Source organism: Cryptomeria japonica, chromosome 10 (assembly GCF_030272615.1).
Source record: "Cryptomeria japonica chromosome 10, Sugi_1.0, whole genome shotgun sequence".
NCBI lineage: Eukaryota > Viridiplantae > Streptophyta > Pinopsida > Cupressales > Cupressaceae > Cryptomeria > Cryptomeria japonica.
In genome coordinates this window covers 441,133,107-441,153,499 of record NC_081414.1, presented here as the reverse complement: position 1 = coordinate 441,153,499, position 20,393 = coordinate 441,133,107, and the positions used below count along the sequence as shown (strand labels likewise).

Sequence of the window (20,393 nt, the reverse complement as noted above, 5' to 3'; positions counted from 1 at the left end):
TTTATTTCCCTGGTTTAGGAGATAGGGACAAGATTTGTTTTCAAAGCAACATTATTTTATTTTTTAGTTTTACCTAGAAGCTTTTCTTAGAGAGCTTATAAATAAATACTTGTGCATGTAGAATAAATGCTTGTGCATGTAGAATGTGTTTATGAGAGTTTGTTTTAGGCTTAAGCTACAAGAAGATTGTCCCCCACTTTGATTCACACTAGTCCTCTATCTCAGTCAATATTGCTGTTAGTTCATATTATTATTCAATTGCAAATAGAAAACCTCCCGGGGAGATAAGTACTTTTTGTCATGTGATTCTACTGCTAAGATTAAAAGGATAGGTCTATATTGTTTTCAAGCATTTAGTTTATATGCAAAAAAACCCTCATAAGATAATTTGTACAATGTGCATAAGTAGCAATCTAGTTTATTTGTTTTAGATTTTAGGAGCACATTTAAATAATGAAGCTTTCCTCGGTAATTTGAAGAGTGGATTTCCTCATATGCTATTCTACTTAGAGTTGTTTTGAAAGTGACAAATTAAAACAATCACACTATCTTAGTGAGCATTATAACTCATAATGATCAGAATAGAATTATTGGTGGCTGATAGGAGCAATGCCATCTCCTTAGTGCCCTTCATACGAGTAAATCTTTTTTCGAAGAATTTAAAATGGCAGAGCTGTCCCGTGAGAACCCCTCTACATAAATTAAACCCTTTTGAGGAATTATGAAAGTAGTAAAATTTTCTCAAAAGCATTCACATACGAGCATTATGAAGATAACTGTGGTGTTAGGGTCATCCACTCAATATCCTCCACATGGGTAAAACAAAAATTGTAAAACATAACTATGTTTGTAGGCCCTTGTCATTTGTAGGCCATTCCCTTACTAACCTTCGTATGAACACAATAGGTATCGTATAAGAATGTTGATGGTAGGGCTGACCCCCAAGTACCCTTCGAAAATGAAATGCGTCACATTATTATTTTTTAATTGTTTAATAGCTGAGATGTATATTAGATCCCACTCTTTTACGCTCACTGTATGCCCCCGCCCTGAAAGAAGAATGAAAACGGAATCAATACTCAAAAAATCGTCTTATTAATAAGACTCCACGATTTTCTGTAGGAACTAATGTTTTAGGCAATAAATGTCTTCATAAAGCAGCAACGGGAAGACAATGATCCGGAAGGCCAGAGATAGAGTGATCCATATACAAAGATAAAGATGCAGCAAACAGTTCAATACCCACTTTAATACGGGCTATTAATCCGTGATTAGAGGCGATAACAACAGCAGTCAATTAGTCAAAAGGCAAAGACATTGTACTAAAGGTCGTCACCCTTGCAAGGAAGATGACCGTTTGGGAGAGACATAACCTTCTGTCCACATTAAGGAGATATATATGCAGCACATCATCCATTCAAGGGGGCATCAAAGAAGGTAAGAAACTCAGATACAAGTACAACAATCAGCAAAGGCAGATCAATATTTATAAGAAAGGGATCCGTTCATAAATAAGCCTAAGGAGTCATCCAAAGACCAACAAAGCAATAGCATCGAAGAGAAAAAAGGAGAGCAGACCAGAATATATTTGGAGCAGACATAAACATATCATTACAGTATATATAAACATAGCTTTACAAAGAACATAAACATATTATTACCACAAACATAAATATATATTTTTGAGCAGATCTGAAAGGTAGAATCTGCACATTAGACAAGAACAACTAAATAACCATCAGTCTCATAGAGAGCAGAACATTCCTGGATACATCAGTGAGTCAGGCATATAGACTAGTCCTGAAACCATTATTTGTTGCAGGCTGAAGCATTATTATTATTTATCTGTGGCTATAAGACAAGATACTAAGTGACTCTTCACATTTCCAAGCATAATCCAAAGTCAAACCCTATTTGGGAATTCTAGGGAAATTCAAGTAAAGTTCCAATAGGGGACATTACAATTGGTATTAGAGCATCCTTCTTGCCATCTCGTGAAGAGTAGTTAAAGCAAACCTACCATAGAAGAAGGGCTACATCCACCATGAGTGAGCAATTGGGCAACGAATTGAGGGCTTTCATAGAACAAACCAATCAAACCCTCATTAACCAAAATGAAAAATTCAATAGGACAACCCAAATTCTCCTCCAAGCCATCCAAAGCATAAATAACAGCAATTCTAGATCCAATCAAAACCATGGAAGGGATACTCATTCCAATCACTTTGAAAATGGTCACTCCACAAGGGCATCAACACCTAGAACAACAATACCTCCTTTCTTACCAAGGGAAGAGCACATGTTAGAAGAAGAGGTAAACAATTTAGCCTTAGATAGCGTAGAGGAACTTGCTGAAACATACTCTAGATTAGACCCCAAAGTAAGAAGGAATGTATCCTTTAGGGATTATTGTGCAGCAAGAACCCGAGTTAACCCTAATAGGAGAAGAGGGAGCCCCGAGAGAGATCTAAAAGAAAGGGCAAGTAAGATGACCCTCCCAAATTTTGATGGATCCAAGAAATTTAAAGCATGATAATGGGTCTGTAAACTAGATACCTACCTAACACTTAGTCCTATGACTGAAGAAATTGCTATTAAGTTCACTGTACTCCATTTAGCAGGGATAGCACATGATTGGTGGCTCTATGGCTTTATTACTCAAGGCCACCAACAAATAACTACCTATGATGAATTTGCGCAAAAATTCATCACAAGGTTCGATCACAAACATCTTGAGTGGTATTTTAAAGAACTCACTCAACTAAAGCAATATGAAACAATAGAAGACTATGCCATTGAATTCCAAAAACTAGCTGTGATGGTACCGGAAATTTCTCAAAGGAGACTCACGTAACTATTTATGGAAGGATTAAAGGAATCAATCAAGGGCATTGTAAGTGCTCTCGATCCAACAAACCTTGAGGATGAAATCCAAAAGGCACTAAAGCTAGACATCACACAAAGGACAAATAGCATACAAGGAATCAACCTTATCCCCCTCTATCTTTCAATGAAAGAAAGTAGATCATAGACAAATGACTATGTTTCAAATATAAGGGGAAATGGGAACATGGACACGATTGTGATTGAGAAAAATTTAAAAAACGCCGAGAAGACCCAAAAGAAAAAGGTTTGTGCTTCAAATGCAAGGAAAAATGGAGGCCAGGACACACATGTGGAAGCCAATTACGTATTATAGAGGCAATGTTCAATGGTGAAACAAAAAGAAATCCAACTAAGAAGACAAGGCATAATGAGGAATATCTTAAAAGCATCTAGGTGAGAGAAGAAAGGACATTAAACAAATGGAGCTTTGTGGAGGAGCCAATCTAGTAATTATGGTGCCCTTACATCCTCAAGATCTATGGGACATATTAAGTAAATGTTGAAGCATATTGGAGAAAGTTTACAACACATGAATAAGCATACAATACTAGAAAGATTGGGGTTAGGCCCACTTTCTTGCTCGGAATGGATTAGGAGCAGAAGGCTTGGGGTTAGACCCACTTTCTAGCCCGAAATGGATTAGGAGTAGAAGGATTTGGGTTAGGCCTACTTTCTGGCTCGAAATGGATTAGGAGTAGAAGGATTGGGGTTAGGCCTACTTTCTTGCTCAGAAAAAAGGAAGGATCTAACAACATGTGTATTTGTTTGTATACTCCGTGACTACATATATTCATGTGTATACTTCCAGTGTTTGTGTAATCTCCGTGTCTATATATATTCATGTGTATACTTTTTTTTTTTTCATGTGTATGCTCTGTGTTTGTTTCATACTCGATATATGAATAATTAGAAAGATATAAATTGCATTTGAGGTCATAGATGTGTGTCATGCTTCTAATCCTCATCTTAATATATGTTAAGATCACCCTCGCTTTGATGCAGAGAGATATCTTGGATTTTGAGCAAACATAGGGGACAACCAAACTAAATAGGGAATACAAACCTCCAAGGATTGGTTCGGGGACCATCATTGCTTGAGGGTAAGCAATCTTGGGGAGGGTGGACTGTCATGCCCCCGCCCTGAAAGAAGAGTGAAAAGGGAATCAATACTCAGAAAATCGTCTTATTAATAAGATTTCAAGATTTTCTGTAGGGACTAATGTTTTAGGCAATAGACGTCTTCATAAAGCAGCAACAGGAAGACAATGATCCAAAAGGTCAGAGATAGAGCGATCCATATACAAAGATAAAGATAAAGATGCAGCAAATGGTTCAATATCCACTTTAATATGGGCTATTAATCTATAATTAGAGGCGATAACACTAGCAGTTAATTACCATGATTAGAGGCGATAACAACAGCAGTTAATTAGTCAAAAGGCAAAGACATTGTACTAAAGGTCGCCACCCTTGCAAGGAAAATGACCATTTGGGAGAGACATAACCTTCCGTCCCCATTAAGGAGATATATATGCAGCACATCATCCATTCAAGGGGGCATTGAAGAAGAAGGTAAGAAACTCAGATGCAAGTACAGCAATCAACAAAGGCAGATCGATATTTATAATAAAGGGATCCATTCATAAATCAGATTAAGGAGTCATCCAAAGACCAACAAATCAATAGCATCAAAGAGAAGAAGGAAAGCAGACCAGGATATATTTGGAGCAGTCAGAAACATATCACTACAGCAGATATAAACATAGCAGTACAAAGAACATAAACATATTATTACCACAAATATATATACATATTGTTGAGCAGATCTGAAAGGTAGAATCTGCAGATTGGACAAGAACAACTAAATAACCATCAGTCTCATAGAGAGCAGAACATTCCTGGATACATCAGTGAATCAGGCATATAGACCAGTCCTGAAACCATTATTTGTTGCAGGCTGAAGCATTATTATTTATCTGTGGCTATAAGACAAGATACTAAGTGACGCTTCACATTTCCAAGCATAATCCAAATCCTATATGGGAATTCTAGGGAAAATCAAGTAAAGTCCCAATAGGGGACATTACATTCCCCAATTGACAACCATTTCCTTGACATAAGGGGTATGTTCAACCCAAAATTGACGAACTCATATAGAGGTAAATGGATGGGTCAGGTCTTCTTTCTTCAATACAACTTAGGCATAAAACAAGATGCAATACGAATATATTGGGTCTGAAACATATTTCGCGTCAAACACATCATGGTTTGCACACACACATTGAAGAGGGAAAAAAGCAAAGTAGTAACCACAGTAATCTACCATATAAGGAAATATAGTTGATCTAGAGTGTAGTTGAAAACAACACTACCACAAGGTGAAAATGCAAAGAAGGCAACCCAGATTGGGGTGTACAGATCTGTTCTTTTCTATCTTCAAGGTAAATTGAAGCATAGTTGTCTATGGTTCAGTGTGTTGGTAATTGAGTGTAAAAGGACATGCCTTCCTAGAATTTTTGTGTAGGTTGGTATTTCATGTCACGTTAGGGAGAAAATATTGGTTTTCTCTCCTATGTTGTAGAGATAGCATGCCTTCAATCTTGTGTGTCCATACACAAGTGTTAGATGTAGTTTTAAGGAGAGTATACCTACAACCCCTTTGCCAAAGTCATTAATTTCTTGAAAGTTCCATTAACAAACTTAGTCTGTTTAATTCTAATTCTTTGACGGAAGTATTTGTGGTCGAATAAATTGAGGTGCAACCATGAGTTCTGGGTTGGACTCTTATGCAACTATACTTTGAAAAAGAAAGTCCCATGAAGAAGTGTGGATCCAACTATTTGGCATTAACATACTTAATTGGGCAATTGTATACCTCTTGAAGTTGTTGCCATTATAGAAATTATGTATCTCTCCATGGCCTGTAGCATATTGGGATCTAGAGTGATCGTATCCTTTATCGGATCCCAACTCAAAGGTGTCTTGCAGGGCTTGCCATACAAAGCTTGTTATGGAGCCATGCTAAAGAAACTATGGTGATTAAAATCAACTAGATAAAGATAGTCATCCCACATAGATTGATGGGTCATAATACACGTATAGAGTATATCCTTTAAAATCCCATTCACCTGCTCTCTATGTTTGTCGGGGATGCGTCCCTAGGTTTTTCTAGGTGCACCCATATTGGAGATTTCTTGGGGATGTGGGGACGGCTTGGGGATGTTTCCTAGTCCTTCTCATTTGAAAAAAGTCTTGCTGAAATGCCCTACGGATGCAAAGATGAGAAAGGGATGGCTAGGTGTAATGTCCACTCTTCCTAGTCAGTATCATTATTCAGGATCAGTCTATTAACAAGTCCTTGTAGACTGATAGGAGAGGACATTGGATTTGATGATTATTCTCCTGTTTCACATGGCACTTTAGAGTAAACTTGGTGGAATCAGTTAATAGCTATATTATCACCAAGTTGCCAGTATAAAACTACATTAAAATCAAGCAAAACACCTCCTAAAAGTGACGTAAGTCTGGAGAGAGAGTGAGGTGCCTCCTTGGTAGATGCCCTTCAGGAGAGAGAAAGTTAATTATGGAGAAAGGTTTTTAAAAAAAGCAATTGAGTGAGATATTACAAGAATTAAATAATCTCAAGGTTTAAGGGGGTATTAGTGAATATTAATGAAAAGGAAAATTCAAGACATGTTTAAGTGGATGCCCCATGGAGGAGGGGGTAAAGTCTGAAAATAATCTGTTTATGAAATACATAAGTGAGTTTATTAAACATTACATAAACTCAAAAATATAACATAAAGTGGGCTAATGATGGGAACCCGAATTAGGGCATAGCATTTGGAGGATGTTAAAAAGGCAACTTGGCAACCAAAAGAGACGTGTTGTTGTTGTTATTTTACCTTGCCTCTTTAGAGGAGCTTGCTGGACCAGGTTTGAGGAGCTTGTGAATACGGAAACCTTCACGAGTAATCACACTTGCAGTTGTGAAAGACCAACCTAGAGTGTGTAAGGGAATTCCATTTGCAGGAATTTCATTTGGGCTTCAAAGAAATTAGTTTAGAGGTTAATTTGCTGGTTGAAATCTGAATGAGGTGCCTACTTGAGAGGCTGACCCCTTTCTTGGCTTGTTTGAAGTGAAGAAGAGACATTTTCTTGCATTTCAATATTTGGGTCATCAACTTTCTTCATTTCCAGCAGATTGGTTCAAAATTTATATCAGTTTGGGGAAGTTGGAGCAATCTATGAATCATTTTCTGAGTGAGCAGCTTGTGTGCTAGGCTGACCCCGTTTCTAGCTTGTGTGGGGTGAAGAAAGGCATCATTTTCTATTTTAAGAGTTGGCTTTACAAGCATTTATCAATACCTTCAGATTGGGATAGTTTTAGATCAGTTTTGAGTGATTCTAGAGTATTTTGAAGAGGATTTTCTGAGTGTGCAGTTTGCTGGTTAGGCCACACCATTCTTGGGTGTTTGCAAGCTGTTGGAACCTTTGGAAGGCTATACAAGACTTCAGTTGCAATCATCATCAAAATCAAGGGCTAAACATTACCTAGCTGTGGGAACCCCCTTGGAGTGGAAGAAGATGATTAGTTGCTGCTACGAAAAAGCTTGTTGAGTAACTTATGTGGCTGCCTTCTCCTATATCAGACCTGCAAACAACCTTTCTAATCCATTTTCCTACAAGGGTTTCAAGAGCAGTTCATGGGTATGCCTAGAACTGTATTGTAATTTCGCATAGTAATCTAGACTTCATTTTATACTTAAGTTTATGTATTTTAGGCTTGTGGACTAATCTGAAAACTCTGATTTAAGAAGGCAAATCAGATTTACTATTTGATAGCAACATCTATTTCATGCTCTTATATATCATTCAAACTTTGTAAACACAACAAACTATTCTACAACTTCTGTCTAGCTCTGAAAGAACACAAAAAGAAAGAGAAAAATAGTATGTTTAATTAAAATAAACAAGCAGGTTGCTACAGAGCAGTTTTACTAGTGTTCCACTGTAATGTCCCCTTCTTAGCCAGAATCAATAGATTAGGATCAGTCTATTAACGAAGTCCTCGTAGACTGATAAGGATGGGCAAAGGACACTGGACTGGTGATTTTCTCCTATTTCAGAGGGCACTTTAGAGAAACATGGGTGGAATTAGTCGACAGTATTGTTATGTCCACATTGCCAGTCTAAAACTGCATTAAACCCTAGAATATCTCCTTCAAAGGAATATGGGAGTCTAGAGAGAGAGTGAGGTGCTTCCTTGCCAAGTATCCATGAGGAGAGAGAAGAAAAGCAAATTAAAAGAGATATTAAAGTTGATGCATATTACTTTATAATCTCTCCTTGGGTCACTTAAAACATATTTATAATATTAAGTTTCACCTTCCCTATGTATCTATTCCTAGTGAGAGAGTGGATGAGTAAGAGAGAGATAAAAGGTTAGTATAAGTGGAGAAAGCATATAACGTAAAGTGTATGTCCTAAGTAGGAGAATTGTTATGAGGATAAAGTAACTATTATTTAATTCATTAAATTTGATTGAGGTGTTAGGTTTTCAACCCTAATCAGGGCAACTTGAGGAAATGTTTTTAAAGGGCATTGGAGACTCATTTCTATTCATGTTTTTGCTGATAATTATTTTTGCCTCCTTGTGGAGCTTATCAACCTTAGGGTTTTGAAGACCTTGGAGACGGAAACCTCCATTGTTCTTACACACTTGCAGCTGTGAGAGACCAACCAAGTGTGTGCAAGGAGACTCTGCTTCAGGGATCTTAGTTGGGCTACAAAGAAATCAATTCTAGAAGACTTTTTGCTGGTTGAAATCTGAAGGAGTTGCTTGCTTGAGAGGCTGACCCATACTTCAGCTTGTTTGGAGTGCAGGAGAGTACTTTCCTTGCATTTTAGCATTGAGTTATCAAGTCACATCATGACCAGCAGATTTGAGTAAGTTTATATCAGTTTGGAATCAGCTGTGGATAGTTTTTGTTGTTGTTACAGAAAATTTGAGTGAGGTGCTTGCTATCAACAACCCCCTTTCTTGACAAACTAAGAATCCAAGGAGTTCCAATCTGCACATGGTGTGTTAGAGCTGCAGAGAAGAGGGTTTGTAGTATGCAACAGCAAAAGACTCAAAGTTTTTGAAGGTGTTTGGATGAATTTTTGAGTGACATGCATGCTTGCTTAGCTGACCCCTACCTAGGCATTTTGAAAGGTTTTAAGAGGTCAAATATGCTATGCTCAAGTTGGAAAAGAATTGGTTGTCCAAGAAGAAAGTTTTAAGAAATTTCAGTGCTGGGGTTTTGAAGTATCAAATGATTCATCATCAATTTTCTGAGTAACCAGCTTGCTTGGCTGGCCATACCATTCAAGAGCAATTTTGAAATTGTAAGAGGGAAATACATATTCTATCTAGTGTGAACTAGTAAACTACTTGTGGCAAAACAAGGGAACATCAAAAGATTGGGAAGTCATCACCAAAGGAGCTGCTGCAAATCATTTTTTGAGTGACTTGGTTGGCTGCTAACTCAGTTCCAAGTTGGTCATCAGCAAGCTCTTGGATACCTTGACCCACAACCTGTAGTGATTCTAAAATATCAAGTATGCTTAACTGAATTCTTGTAAGGCTTAGACTACAAGCTGGCCATTCTTTTCAATGGTGCCTATATGTTGTAAATCTTTCAAGAATCAGAAAAATCAGTAGTTCAATGACTTGTATACAATTTGATTTCAGTTGGTTATTTATCCTACATATGTTGCAAAACCATAAGTAAGTGGGACTGTTCAAGACAAAAAACACACGTTTTGCAACTTTTGTCTAGTTTTGAAAGATCACATTAAAAAAGACATTTAGTATTATTAATCTAATTAAAGAACAAGCAGGTGTTCTTCTTCTACTGTTCAAGCTTTCAGTGTCCTAGAGAGGGTGGGACACTACATCCACCTAGGGTGGGACATTACACTAGGTGATGGTTGGACGTCCCCAAGACAGTTGGAGATGTCTTAGACATCTCTTGACCGTACTAGGGACAACCAACCATCCCCAACCGCTGTAGCGCTAATTTAAATATCAACCTACCTAAGCCTTAAAGATCAATGTCACTTCATTTATTGGAATTGAAGGAAACTAACATGAAATCATTGCTTCTAGATGGTTGGATATTAAAATTCATTATATTCATTGATTTTATTCTCCACTTTGGAGTGTCTTATCTTAAATGCATGGACTTCAAATATTCTTGCTTCAAATTGTTAAGCACCTAAATTTCTTGAAATTTTTAGCAAGCGAACTACATTTACTCAAGAAATTGTACTTAAATTTCTTTTACTGATTTTTTGTGGCAAGTTCTTTGAGTGAAATTCTCCTTTATTGCTCATTGTCTGCATTTTGTGCCTTAAGATTAATCTATTTGTACAAGATGTTCCCTCAAAATCCACATGCATTGTTGCCCTAAACTCACATTTTCTCTCTATTGGACATCTGCAGAGCTGTTTGATGTTTATGCTGGCATGCATTGTTGTTTGAGAAGGTCTAAATGGTTATCAAATGAAGTAGCAAATTAATTGCTCAAATAATTGACCTCACATTAAGGGCAACAGTTATATTCCCGAGTTCTAATATGAGGAGTGAATGTGACTATTGATTCTGGGGCAGGTAACTTGTGTGGTATCCTCCATCTAAAGAATGCATGGTTTTATAGATCGAAACAAAGAGAGGATAAATATAAAAAGAGAGTGTTTGAGAATGTCTTTTGTCAGGTGTACCGAGAGTTTCCCAAGGTCTCTATTCAAAGAATGATTTTGCACATATATGGTTCTTAATTTTAAAAAAATGAGTTGTGTGAAGTCAATTGTGTATGGACAGAGCATATGCTAGAATATAATATAGTCCATAATATTTCTAACAAGTCTTAAATTTAATAATTGAATAACTTTATGGTATCTTATTTATGCTAGATGAGCAAGGCATTTTGACGGCAATACTCCATTTTTTTTTATAGGTAACCGTAAAATTGTAGATTTTTATTTGTTTTCTCACCCTTGTATCCATCTGAAAACCTGGGCCTCGAATTTAAACAGTCTTAGAGGCAAAATTTTCAGAAGAATTTATGCATTTGGTTTTACTTTTATTACTTCAAAGCTGAATGCAATTATAGACTGGATATGTTCCACATATTTTGCAGAGCTAGTGCTACTACAAACAAAGGGTACAACAATATCACATGCACATTGACAATGAATTATGCAAGCAATTATATAGTAATTTGTTGGACTTTAATTTGAACTTATGAGGTATATGTCAATATGATGAATGCATTATCATTGTTATCTTATATGAAGATTTGAAATTTCCTTTTTTTAAAAATTTTATGTACATTTTATATAGCTGCCCCCTGTTGTCCCTAAAACTGGCCTCAAAAACAATGCCCCTGAAACACATTCCCTCGTCCTGATGTCAGTCCATCCTGGAAACTTTGTGGAACATAGCTTACTCTCTTTGGTCATTTGTCTCTAGATGAAAAGACATATTAAAGTTGAGCTGAATGTACAATGCCTCCTATAAGGAGGTCTACTAAGTAGGAACACATACTAGATCTCTATTAGAAATGTTATTTAGAGGATCCTGAAGAAATACAATTGAATGGAAATATAACTTACAGTAAGAGGAGTTATGCTCACTAGATTCAAATTTAGAATACAACAGAATAGAGCAAAGCATTCACACATGAAACAGTAGATATACCTTAGGAAATTCTTATGGGAGAAAACCACCGAAACAGAACATTGTATTAACTCAACTATTCACTACACATTAAGATATTCTTGCCCCTGATCAACCTAAACCATTTGCATTTATTTATAGGCACATCATTCTAGGAATCTACTAGGTGTTCTTACATCATGGGTGTAAAATTCCTCAAATTTTCTAGGATGGGGATGGTAGGGGAATGGGGTGATGTGTTTTTGGGAGCCATTTTTTCTGGAAAATCTTAAAATATAAGGAAATTTCAAATTCATATAATAACATTGATTTAAGGCATTGATGATAGACATCATAAAACTTTAATGCATAACATTAGACATGAATTGACAAAATTTGATAGCTTTCATTGTCAACATGCATATATATTATATAAAACTTATTACACAATGCCCAAAGGCGGCTGCAAGTTTCAACTACAAAATGACAAAAACATAGAAAATATGCAACTGCCCCTAATCAGCATCTGGTAACACCACAACTCCATGAAAAATCAACCTTTAGCATGAAAAGTGATGATTTATTTGCTAGATGTTCCTACATGGATGTGATATCAGTTGCACAGACCAATGATATCAGTGACATGAAAAATGCCATCTAGTGCTTAATTGTCTCTTACACGAACACTTTGTCAAGAAAAAGAACCACATATTGCTGCAACAGTCTTGACACCAAAAGTGATCAAAGTTAGATTTCCATCTTCAGGCTGTATTGTATAGACCTGCGATAGCAGATGTACAGATCAATGACAGCAGGTGTACAGATTGATGACATGAACATTTTGAAGCTATCTTTTTAAGTACATTATCAAGTTTTCCCTCTTAAACTGACCCAAAAAATCTGTTATTATGAAATAGAAATGTGTGCATTTATATTTAATGTTAAAATTACTTATTTATTTCCTACATTTATGATTATTAATAGCCAATCTACATGTTGCTGTGGAAAATTAGCATAGCTGGGTTGAACCTACAATTAACCCTCTAACACAGGAAATGAGGTTTTTCATTACCTGGATGTACCATATCACCTAAATGTATGCATTTATGTTTAATGTTAAAATTACTTATTTATTTCCTGCATTTATGATCATTTTTTACTGGTCTACATGTTACTGTAGAAAATTAGCATCGCTGGTTTGAACCTACAATCAAGTCTCTAACACAGGAAGTGAGGTTTTCCATTACCTAGATGTACTGTACAGGAATGCCATGTCACCTGAATGGACCGAGATGTCAATAACATGAAAGTGTAATCTAGGTCTTAACTCTCTCTTACACCAACACTATGTTATAAAAAGGCCTTGTTACAGCTATAACAGCCCTGCTAGTAAATTTGGTTTAAAGGAATTCTATATCCTATCGGTACCATACAGACCTGTGATAGTATCAATAAGGTAATGACTATAAAATTACTAATCAGCATCCTAAAAGTATATTTTGATGTGTGTTCCTGCATCTCACAACAATCCTCAAACCAGTCATATGAAAAATAAGGTATGTATGTACATTTAATGCTGAAGGTTGATAGTTCATTCCGGCTGTATGGAGTTAAAAAAGTGACTGAAAACATGTGCTGGGCCATAGAGGATAAGTAGCCATTTCTTGGACAGTTAGGGAATGGCTGGCCATCTGCTAATGTACCTGAGTGTTTCCTTAAAATATACAAGTTCCGGGCCAGAACATTTCCTATTTTTCTGAAAATTTTGGGCATGGGTGGGTACATTTCCTACCCCTCCCCACATCTCCAAAATGTCTTCAATGGGGGGTGGTCAAATTTGGCAAGAGACATGCCTTCAAGTGCATATGCATTAAACCATGGGCAAAAGAAGCACCTTGAAAAAGGGCCCCAAATTTGTTGACAAGCATATAGTACACAAGGTGTGTAAAACATGCAAAATATATAATACTTTCCTAATGGTCCGCCACTTGTTATATTCATTGCATACAAGGGTAAAACAAACAAACTTAATCTAGTAGCCAGGAGTAGAAATATCCATAGGCAATTTTCACCAAGAAAGCTTTTGAGTGGTTACCAACTTTGTCAAATAACTTGCAATGTCCACTGAACTATCAACCTTGATCAACACACTTTCCTCTACCATGTCATGAACAAAGTTATTTGAAACATCAATGTGCTTTGTTTGAGCATGAAAAGTAGGATTTTTGGCTAGATTGGTAGTATTCTGATTATCACAGTCAATCCTCATTGCATCTTGTATCAGCTCAACATCTAAACACAGCTTCTGAAGCCATACAACCTCTTACAATTCTGAGTAGCTGCCATCTACTCAAGAAAAAAGAGGAGATAGATGACTTTCTTTAATGGTTCCTTTACTGTTGAGAATATTAAACTTGCGCTTTTTTGTGTAGAGGGCATGCTTTTTGGATTCCATGTGCAAGATATCTTATGTTTTGCAAGTGATTATCTGACACTTGAATCATTTTGGGCATGCTTGGGGGTCTTGAGACACTTTATCATAAAATTTTAAGTTGACATCTTGACAACTAACCACTTGGGCATGGCCATAGGAGTTCAATCTGATTGCTTCCTTGAAAACTTGTGAAATACAATGTCCAACAACCTAGACCTTGTTTGTGATGAAGACGTGACAGATCTTCAATCTTCAAGTGCGTCAATGAAGAGTGTGGGAAATGATAGTGTTACACATGATGAACACGTATTGATACTAGGATAAAATATTGTTGCTAATGCACCACAAGATGGTAGGAAACTTGCTTGGTATCCTTGAATGTTTTGAAGATGCAACTTGGACTTTCTTGCGTAGAGAGTGTGTTTTTGGCTTCCATCTGCAACTCATGTCATGGAAGTGACCATTGACACTTGACCCATCTTATGTATGGTTGGGGTCTTGAGACACACTTTCTTATAGTTTAAAGGTGACATCCTGACAACTAATCTCTTGGGTGTGTGATCAGGACTTGAGGTGCAATTTTCCTTATATTTGCTTGTTGACGACTTGACATTGGGTTCTTCTAGGGCATCATTGAGAAACTCATGACACTTTTGTATCAATTTTGTGGTCAACATTTAGACATTGAGACTTCCTAGGGCATGCTTGGGAGAAGAATGATACTTTTAGGCATGTTTTTAGTTCATCAAATTGACATTCAAGCGAATGAGGTTATAAACAAAAATATTGACGACCATTGGGAACGAGGCTTCAAGCATGGCTGACAATCAAGGAATGAAAAGGTTTTGGTTTGAAACTTGACATGATGATTTTTTTTTTAATGGGTAGAACATAATGAAATCTGAGATTTAAGCACTCTAATCATTTTGTTATCATTATCAAATAGTAACATGTCAGCAACACATTCTGATTACATTATAACAATAAATTGATGATCAAGCGTCTTAAAATAAAAATCATAATCAGATTTCCTTGAACATATTCCAACTTCAAAACATAGGTATGAAACTTATGTTACCATATGTTGGTTCTTTGCTTCGAGCCAAATAGAGATTTCAAACCACATTTTCTTTGTGTTTTACCACAAAATGTTCATATTGTGCTTTGTGGATTTCCTCCTCCAATCTGTAATGTCCCCAATTTTTAGTGACAATTGAATTTTATTAAGTTGTCAAAAAAATAAAAGAAATATTATAAAAGATGACTTAAATATTAATTAATTTAATTAAATAATAATAAAATATTATTATTTGTCACTTTATTAAATAAATTTCTCCAACATATGATTTATATTTAAGTCAGCCAAGCCAGCCTAATATTCTAGATGCTTCTTGGAGTCCTTTATAATGAGGCTGAATGGAAGAAGGAAGGCATGATTGAGTTTATTTCTTCTTGTGGAAAATTTTCCTGTTGGCTGTAACTTGGTTTCAGCTTCATTCCAAGGACGAAAACCCTTGTGAATTCGGTAAGTTGGACGGAAACCTAGCTCATCCATTGGAGGTTCCATGACGGGGATCTACTTGTGTTTCATTGTTAATTGATTGGTGAAAAGAGAAGAATTTCTACATCATATTTGAAGATCAGATATTAAGACTTATTCATTTGGCGAGTTGGGCTATCATTTGCCTAGGATTTCACCCTTGATTTGGAGTACCATATTGTAGAAAGCGGGCGACTTGCCCTAGAGGACAAAAGTGGGTGATTTTGTGGAGCTTAGGGTTTGATCACATTTTCAGATTTTGGGGCAGACCTGTTCACCATCCTTGGAGCAGAGATTTTGATGCTTGTTATCATCATTTAATTAGGGCTTTGGCCTAAGATTGGAGCGTGATTAATTGAAGGAGATTTGTGAGTTGTTGGAAGACATTTTTACCATATGGAGCAGCAAACCCTAGCCGGTTTTATGCGGACCTTGTCATGTCCCCACCTTAATTACATTTGAAGGTGCATTTTAGGGCCTTTTTAATTAATTGCACTAGGGTTTGAAACCCTTATTTTGGGTGTTATAATGTTGCCATCATTTCAAGGACAATCTTGCATGTTTGCTATGTGTAAACCCTACAATTTATTTCTGTTTATGGACAGCAGACTTCTGGACAAGTTGGGTATTAAAATCTGCATATCCATCTCTCATTTATCTCAGAAAATGTAAGGGAAGTTGTTTTTCAGCACAGAACATTTGTGGGCAGATATTAGGGTTGTTGTTGTCTGTTTCTAAACTCAGAAAATAATCTGAAAACTACTTCATTAGTTGGTGAATTCAGATCTGAATCGGACATAATATTTGGGACTGCAATTGAGGTTTTTTACATGCAAATAAATTTTTAGAATGTTGTGCCCTAGTTTGTAGAATTTGTTATCTTTTCCTAGTATCCCTATTTGGGGACATTACAAAATCCCTGCGCAAAAATGTTGTTTTAACATCCATATTTTCAACTTCAAGGTTATATGCAACAACAAATAATAAAAATCTAATTAAAGTTAGCTTTTCAATAAGGCTAAATTCTCACAACTTAGGCACAAAGGGTACACGTTGGTCTGGATGCTTGTGTTGCTGGATGGCCTGTTGAAGATGCTTGATTAATGGTTGATCTCTCTCCTTTCAAAATTGCTTTGCTAAATTGAACCTTGAGCCAACATTTATAAACATACATTTTTATGGGAGGTGGTGCCTTATCTTGATTGGATAGTAGGATACAAGGTAATTTGAAATGAATTGCAGATGGTATCCTTGAAGGGAATCATAGTGCTCATAAGGGGATCCGAAAGATGATTGAAGTCTTTAAAGATCATAAAGGGGACCACATAGTACAAAATTATTTGTGGTGGGTGTAGTATTTGGAATCCCAGTGAAACTGCTTTAGTTGTTGGATTGGGTTGTTGTGAGAAGGTGTCAACAACGGGCATCCTTTTGGGGAGTTTTGGACCTTTGGGTGTCTCAATTTCACATGCATTCACCACGTGTCTCTGTTTCGCCTTTTCTTGCAATGGGCAGGGCTCACAATATTATTTAAATGGGCAGCAAAGTACCTTTAAAAGTGGACTTCTGCGCTGTTCTATCAGATAACAATCAATGGTGGACAGAGCTTTGGGAGTGTGTTAGAGCAAGTTCTCTTTCAAAGTCCCATGGAACAGCATGTCACCACAAGTTCACTCTTTATTTGAAAGGCACAAAGAACATCTTTAGGAAGCCTATGGCCTGTTACATGAGGAATTTATTTACTACAGGCATTCTTTGGAAGTTGGTCTGCTCCTGATCCTGCTTGAGCTTGCCAATTAACTTCAGGGCAAGCCTTAAAATCTGGCACTGATGGCGGCAGCCACAATGAAGTGTTATTGACACTACAAAAAGCATATGTTGAAACTCGTGTTGTCGCTGTCATTGATCATGTACCTCTTTTGGAGTAGTTGTATCAGATCAAGTTTTGAGGGACTTTTAGGATTGGTGAAGTCATCCATGACATCGTGTTTTTAATTGGAAGAAATGCTTCAAGAGAGAAAAAAAGAAAACAATGCACCAAAGCTGAACACGAAAACCAACAATAGGTAGTTTGTTCTTTTTGTGCGTGTGCTTTTTTAAAATGCAATAGATAATATTACAATGACAACAAAACCCCCATGTAACAATGAACTGGTTGATATTATGCAAATTTTTATCAATCCTCTAATTATGCCACACTTTCTGTTGCTTCATCTAAACATCCTCTTTCCTACTGAGAGATTAAGCCCATCTTATTCAGTTGCGCCAGAACTTTCAACTGGTGCCTCAATAATTTTTCTTCCTTTTCTTTGTTTTTGATAGCCATCGAAAGACTTGGAATAATTTGTTTTCAAACACAAATCAAAATGTTGTTTTCCCTGTACACTTGTAAAGGTTTTGATAAGCACATAATATTATAGGGTCTTGTGACATGTTATAATGAACTCCTTTGTCTAAGCTTGAATTTTTTGTCCCGATAGTGAGTTCCTTAACCACTCACCAATTCCTGTGGACATTGAAACCGAATAATGACGTTCTCACAGTAGAAGTTTTCAGCACATGAACAGTGCAGTTCAGTGTTGCTGCAACTTCAGCCCATTCATGAAGTAATCAGTGGTGATGCATTCGGCTGGATTACAAAATTATAGTCACTTCTAAGGATAAAATCACTCAAAAAATAAAATCTAGCCACTACCAAACAGTCCTCTTAATATAATGAACCCCTTTTAATTAGGAGAAACTCAATTAATGAAGTGCAGAGACAAGTGAAATAATATTTAAAAGAATAGTCTAAATTTAAGGAGCCCAAATTCTTTAGTGAAATTTTTTTAGCGTATATTACTTTTGTGCTTCTGCTGGGTTTTTCATTTTGTTCTGGTAAGAAATTTTAGTGAGAATGAGGATGCTGTGGAGCAGGGATGTAGAAAATGTTTTTCAATGAGGCTTTGGTTCTATTTGATATGAACTCAAAAATAGCATAATTGAAAATCAGGAGAGAGAATGGATGTGAACAGCAGGGAAAACAAAGTGAAATAGCCATTTATACTTATGCTGTACACTCCTATGATATCGACAAGCATTTGTTGCATTCTGCATACAACAATGATAACTTCTAGATTCATCTGTTGTCACACAAACACAAGGGATGCATTCCCATCTTATCCTTGCATACATCTTATGTTACCACATTATCTTCCTTATCTAAGCCCTCACCTTTTTTTTATGCCTTGATTCTCTTGTGCCCCTCCCCTTATAAAAAATGCCAAGTCTCCAATGAATAGAATAGATCCTTATTCTTGTTTGATTTGCTAGCTCTTAGTCTGGTCCACTTTTTCAGGCTGTGTAGAAGACATTTTAATATATAAATAGATTTTTTAACTTGTTATATGTTACAAAGGTTGAATGTCATTTACAATGATGCATGCTAAATTTTAAACGAATTCCCAGTAGATGGATAACTTTTTAATTTGTGAAGTGACACCTACTGAGGATGGATGTTTACATAAACTTCAACATTAAGCCGATTAAAGACACTGAAATAAATACATCTGTAGTATTATTCATTAATAAAAACACCATTCCTAGATCTGCTTTGTCTCACAATAAGATACATCAGAATATAAACATGCTAATCTAGCCTGAAATTATGGTCTGAACTCTGTGAAATCTGGCTAATTCTTGTTGGACTTTGGGAATCGTTTTTGAGCCATCTAATAACAAAGATAAGCTTGCTGAAGAAAGAGATGTCAGAAGAGGACAATAAATTAGAAGCCATGAAAAGGAAAGACATCCTAAGGATTAAGCAAATGGGAGAACCTCAGGGTTCTCTATCAGGATCTGGTTCATTGTTTACTTTGTATAATTCCTATCCAGATTAGGGAATTCAATTTTTTTTAAAATTTCTATCTAGAATTGTGGGCTAGTAGTTTCTTAATTTGGTTGAAAAATTAAAAGGTGAGCTAAGATCTTTTGATCTGGTGGGGTGAAAATTAGACGATATATCTCTGGTGGGGTGAAAATTAGATGATATATCTCTGGTGGATTGTATTTAATTTATTCATTTCCTAAAGCATTTTATTACTAATAATTTTTGTTTTATCAAACAAAAATTCTATATCATCTATGCTAGAATAATTAGACACCGAATCCTTAAAAACTGTTTTTGAACATATATGCAGCTTCCATGGTGGGCTCTCCTCTTGCTTTCTTTGTCAAAAAGAGTTCATTCAATTTTTGTTTTACGACTCTTCAATGATTGCGTAGCTGTGACTCTTGTTCATTCTGCAATTGCCTTGCTCCTGTACAAGCATTGGTATCTTGGCTTGATTATGTTTAGGTATGTAGTTATGGATTCCCTTACAGAAGAGGTTAGAATATTTACCTGTTCACTTTGAAATCTCATTATTCTATTTTGTATGTCTAGTGGAGCAGTTTCAGTGAAGATGAACGTGCTTCTCTATGCACCTCCTTTGTTATTACTAATGCTGAAGGTAACTCAATTTATATTGATATTTTTGAACTATGTTATATATATTACAGTTTATTTTTGGTAGTGTGACAAACTTAATTATGTTCAAAGCAACCATTGAAAGATGAACACTTTTAGAGGCTTAAGATTTTAAGTGGTGTATGGTTTTAAATTTTTAAACGTCAGAGAGTTGAATTATATGAGCAGAATTTCCTAAGGAACTGCACCAGTTTCCTCAAATTTTTGAGAATATATAAATGTACACCTAATGGAAACAATGGGCAAATTTGAGAAGTTACAGGCCTAAATGCTAAACTATGGACTCATTAATATGAGTTTACATGATTGTGCCTTTGAATGT

The 20,393-nt window shown here is 36.1% G+C and overlaps 1 protein-coding gene across 4 annotated transcripts in view; it reads left to right on the top strand.

Moving 5' to 3' along the window:
• The window catches only part of LOC131067551 (dol-P-Man:Man(5)GlcNAc(2)-PP-Dol alpha-1,3-mannosyltransferase), a 119,420-nt gene that overhangs the window by 30,015 nt on the left and 69,012 nt on the right, over positions 1-20,393 (top strand). For all 4 annotated transcript variants that reach the window (XR_009111836.2, XM_058002621.2, XM_058002620.2 and 1 more), the window contains 2 exons: positions 19,743-19,900; positions 19,988-20,054. Coding sequence is in view for 3 of the 4 variants with exons in the window: in XM_058002621.2 (XP_057858604.2) it covers positions 19,743-19,900; positions 19,988-20,054 (225 nt within the window). In the remaining variant the exon portion in view is untranslated. The remainder of the gene's footprint in view (positions 1-19,742; positions 19,901-19,987; positions 20,055-20,393) is intronic.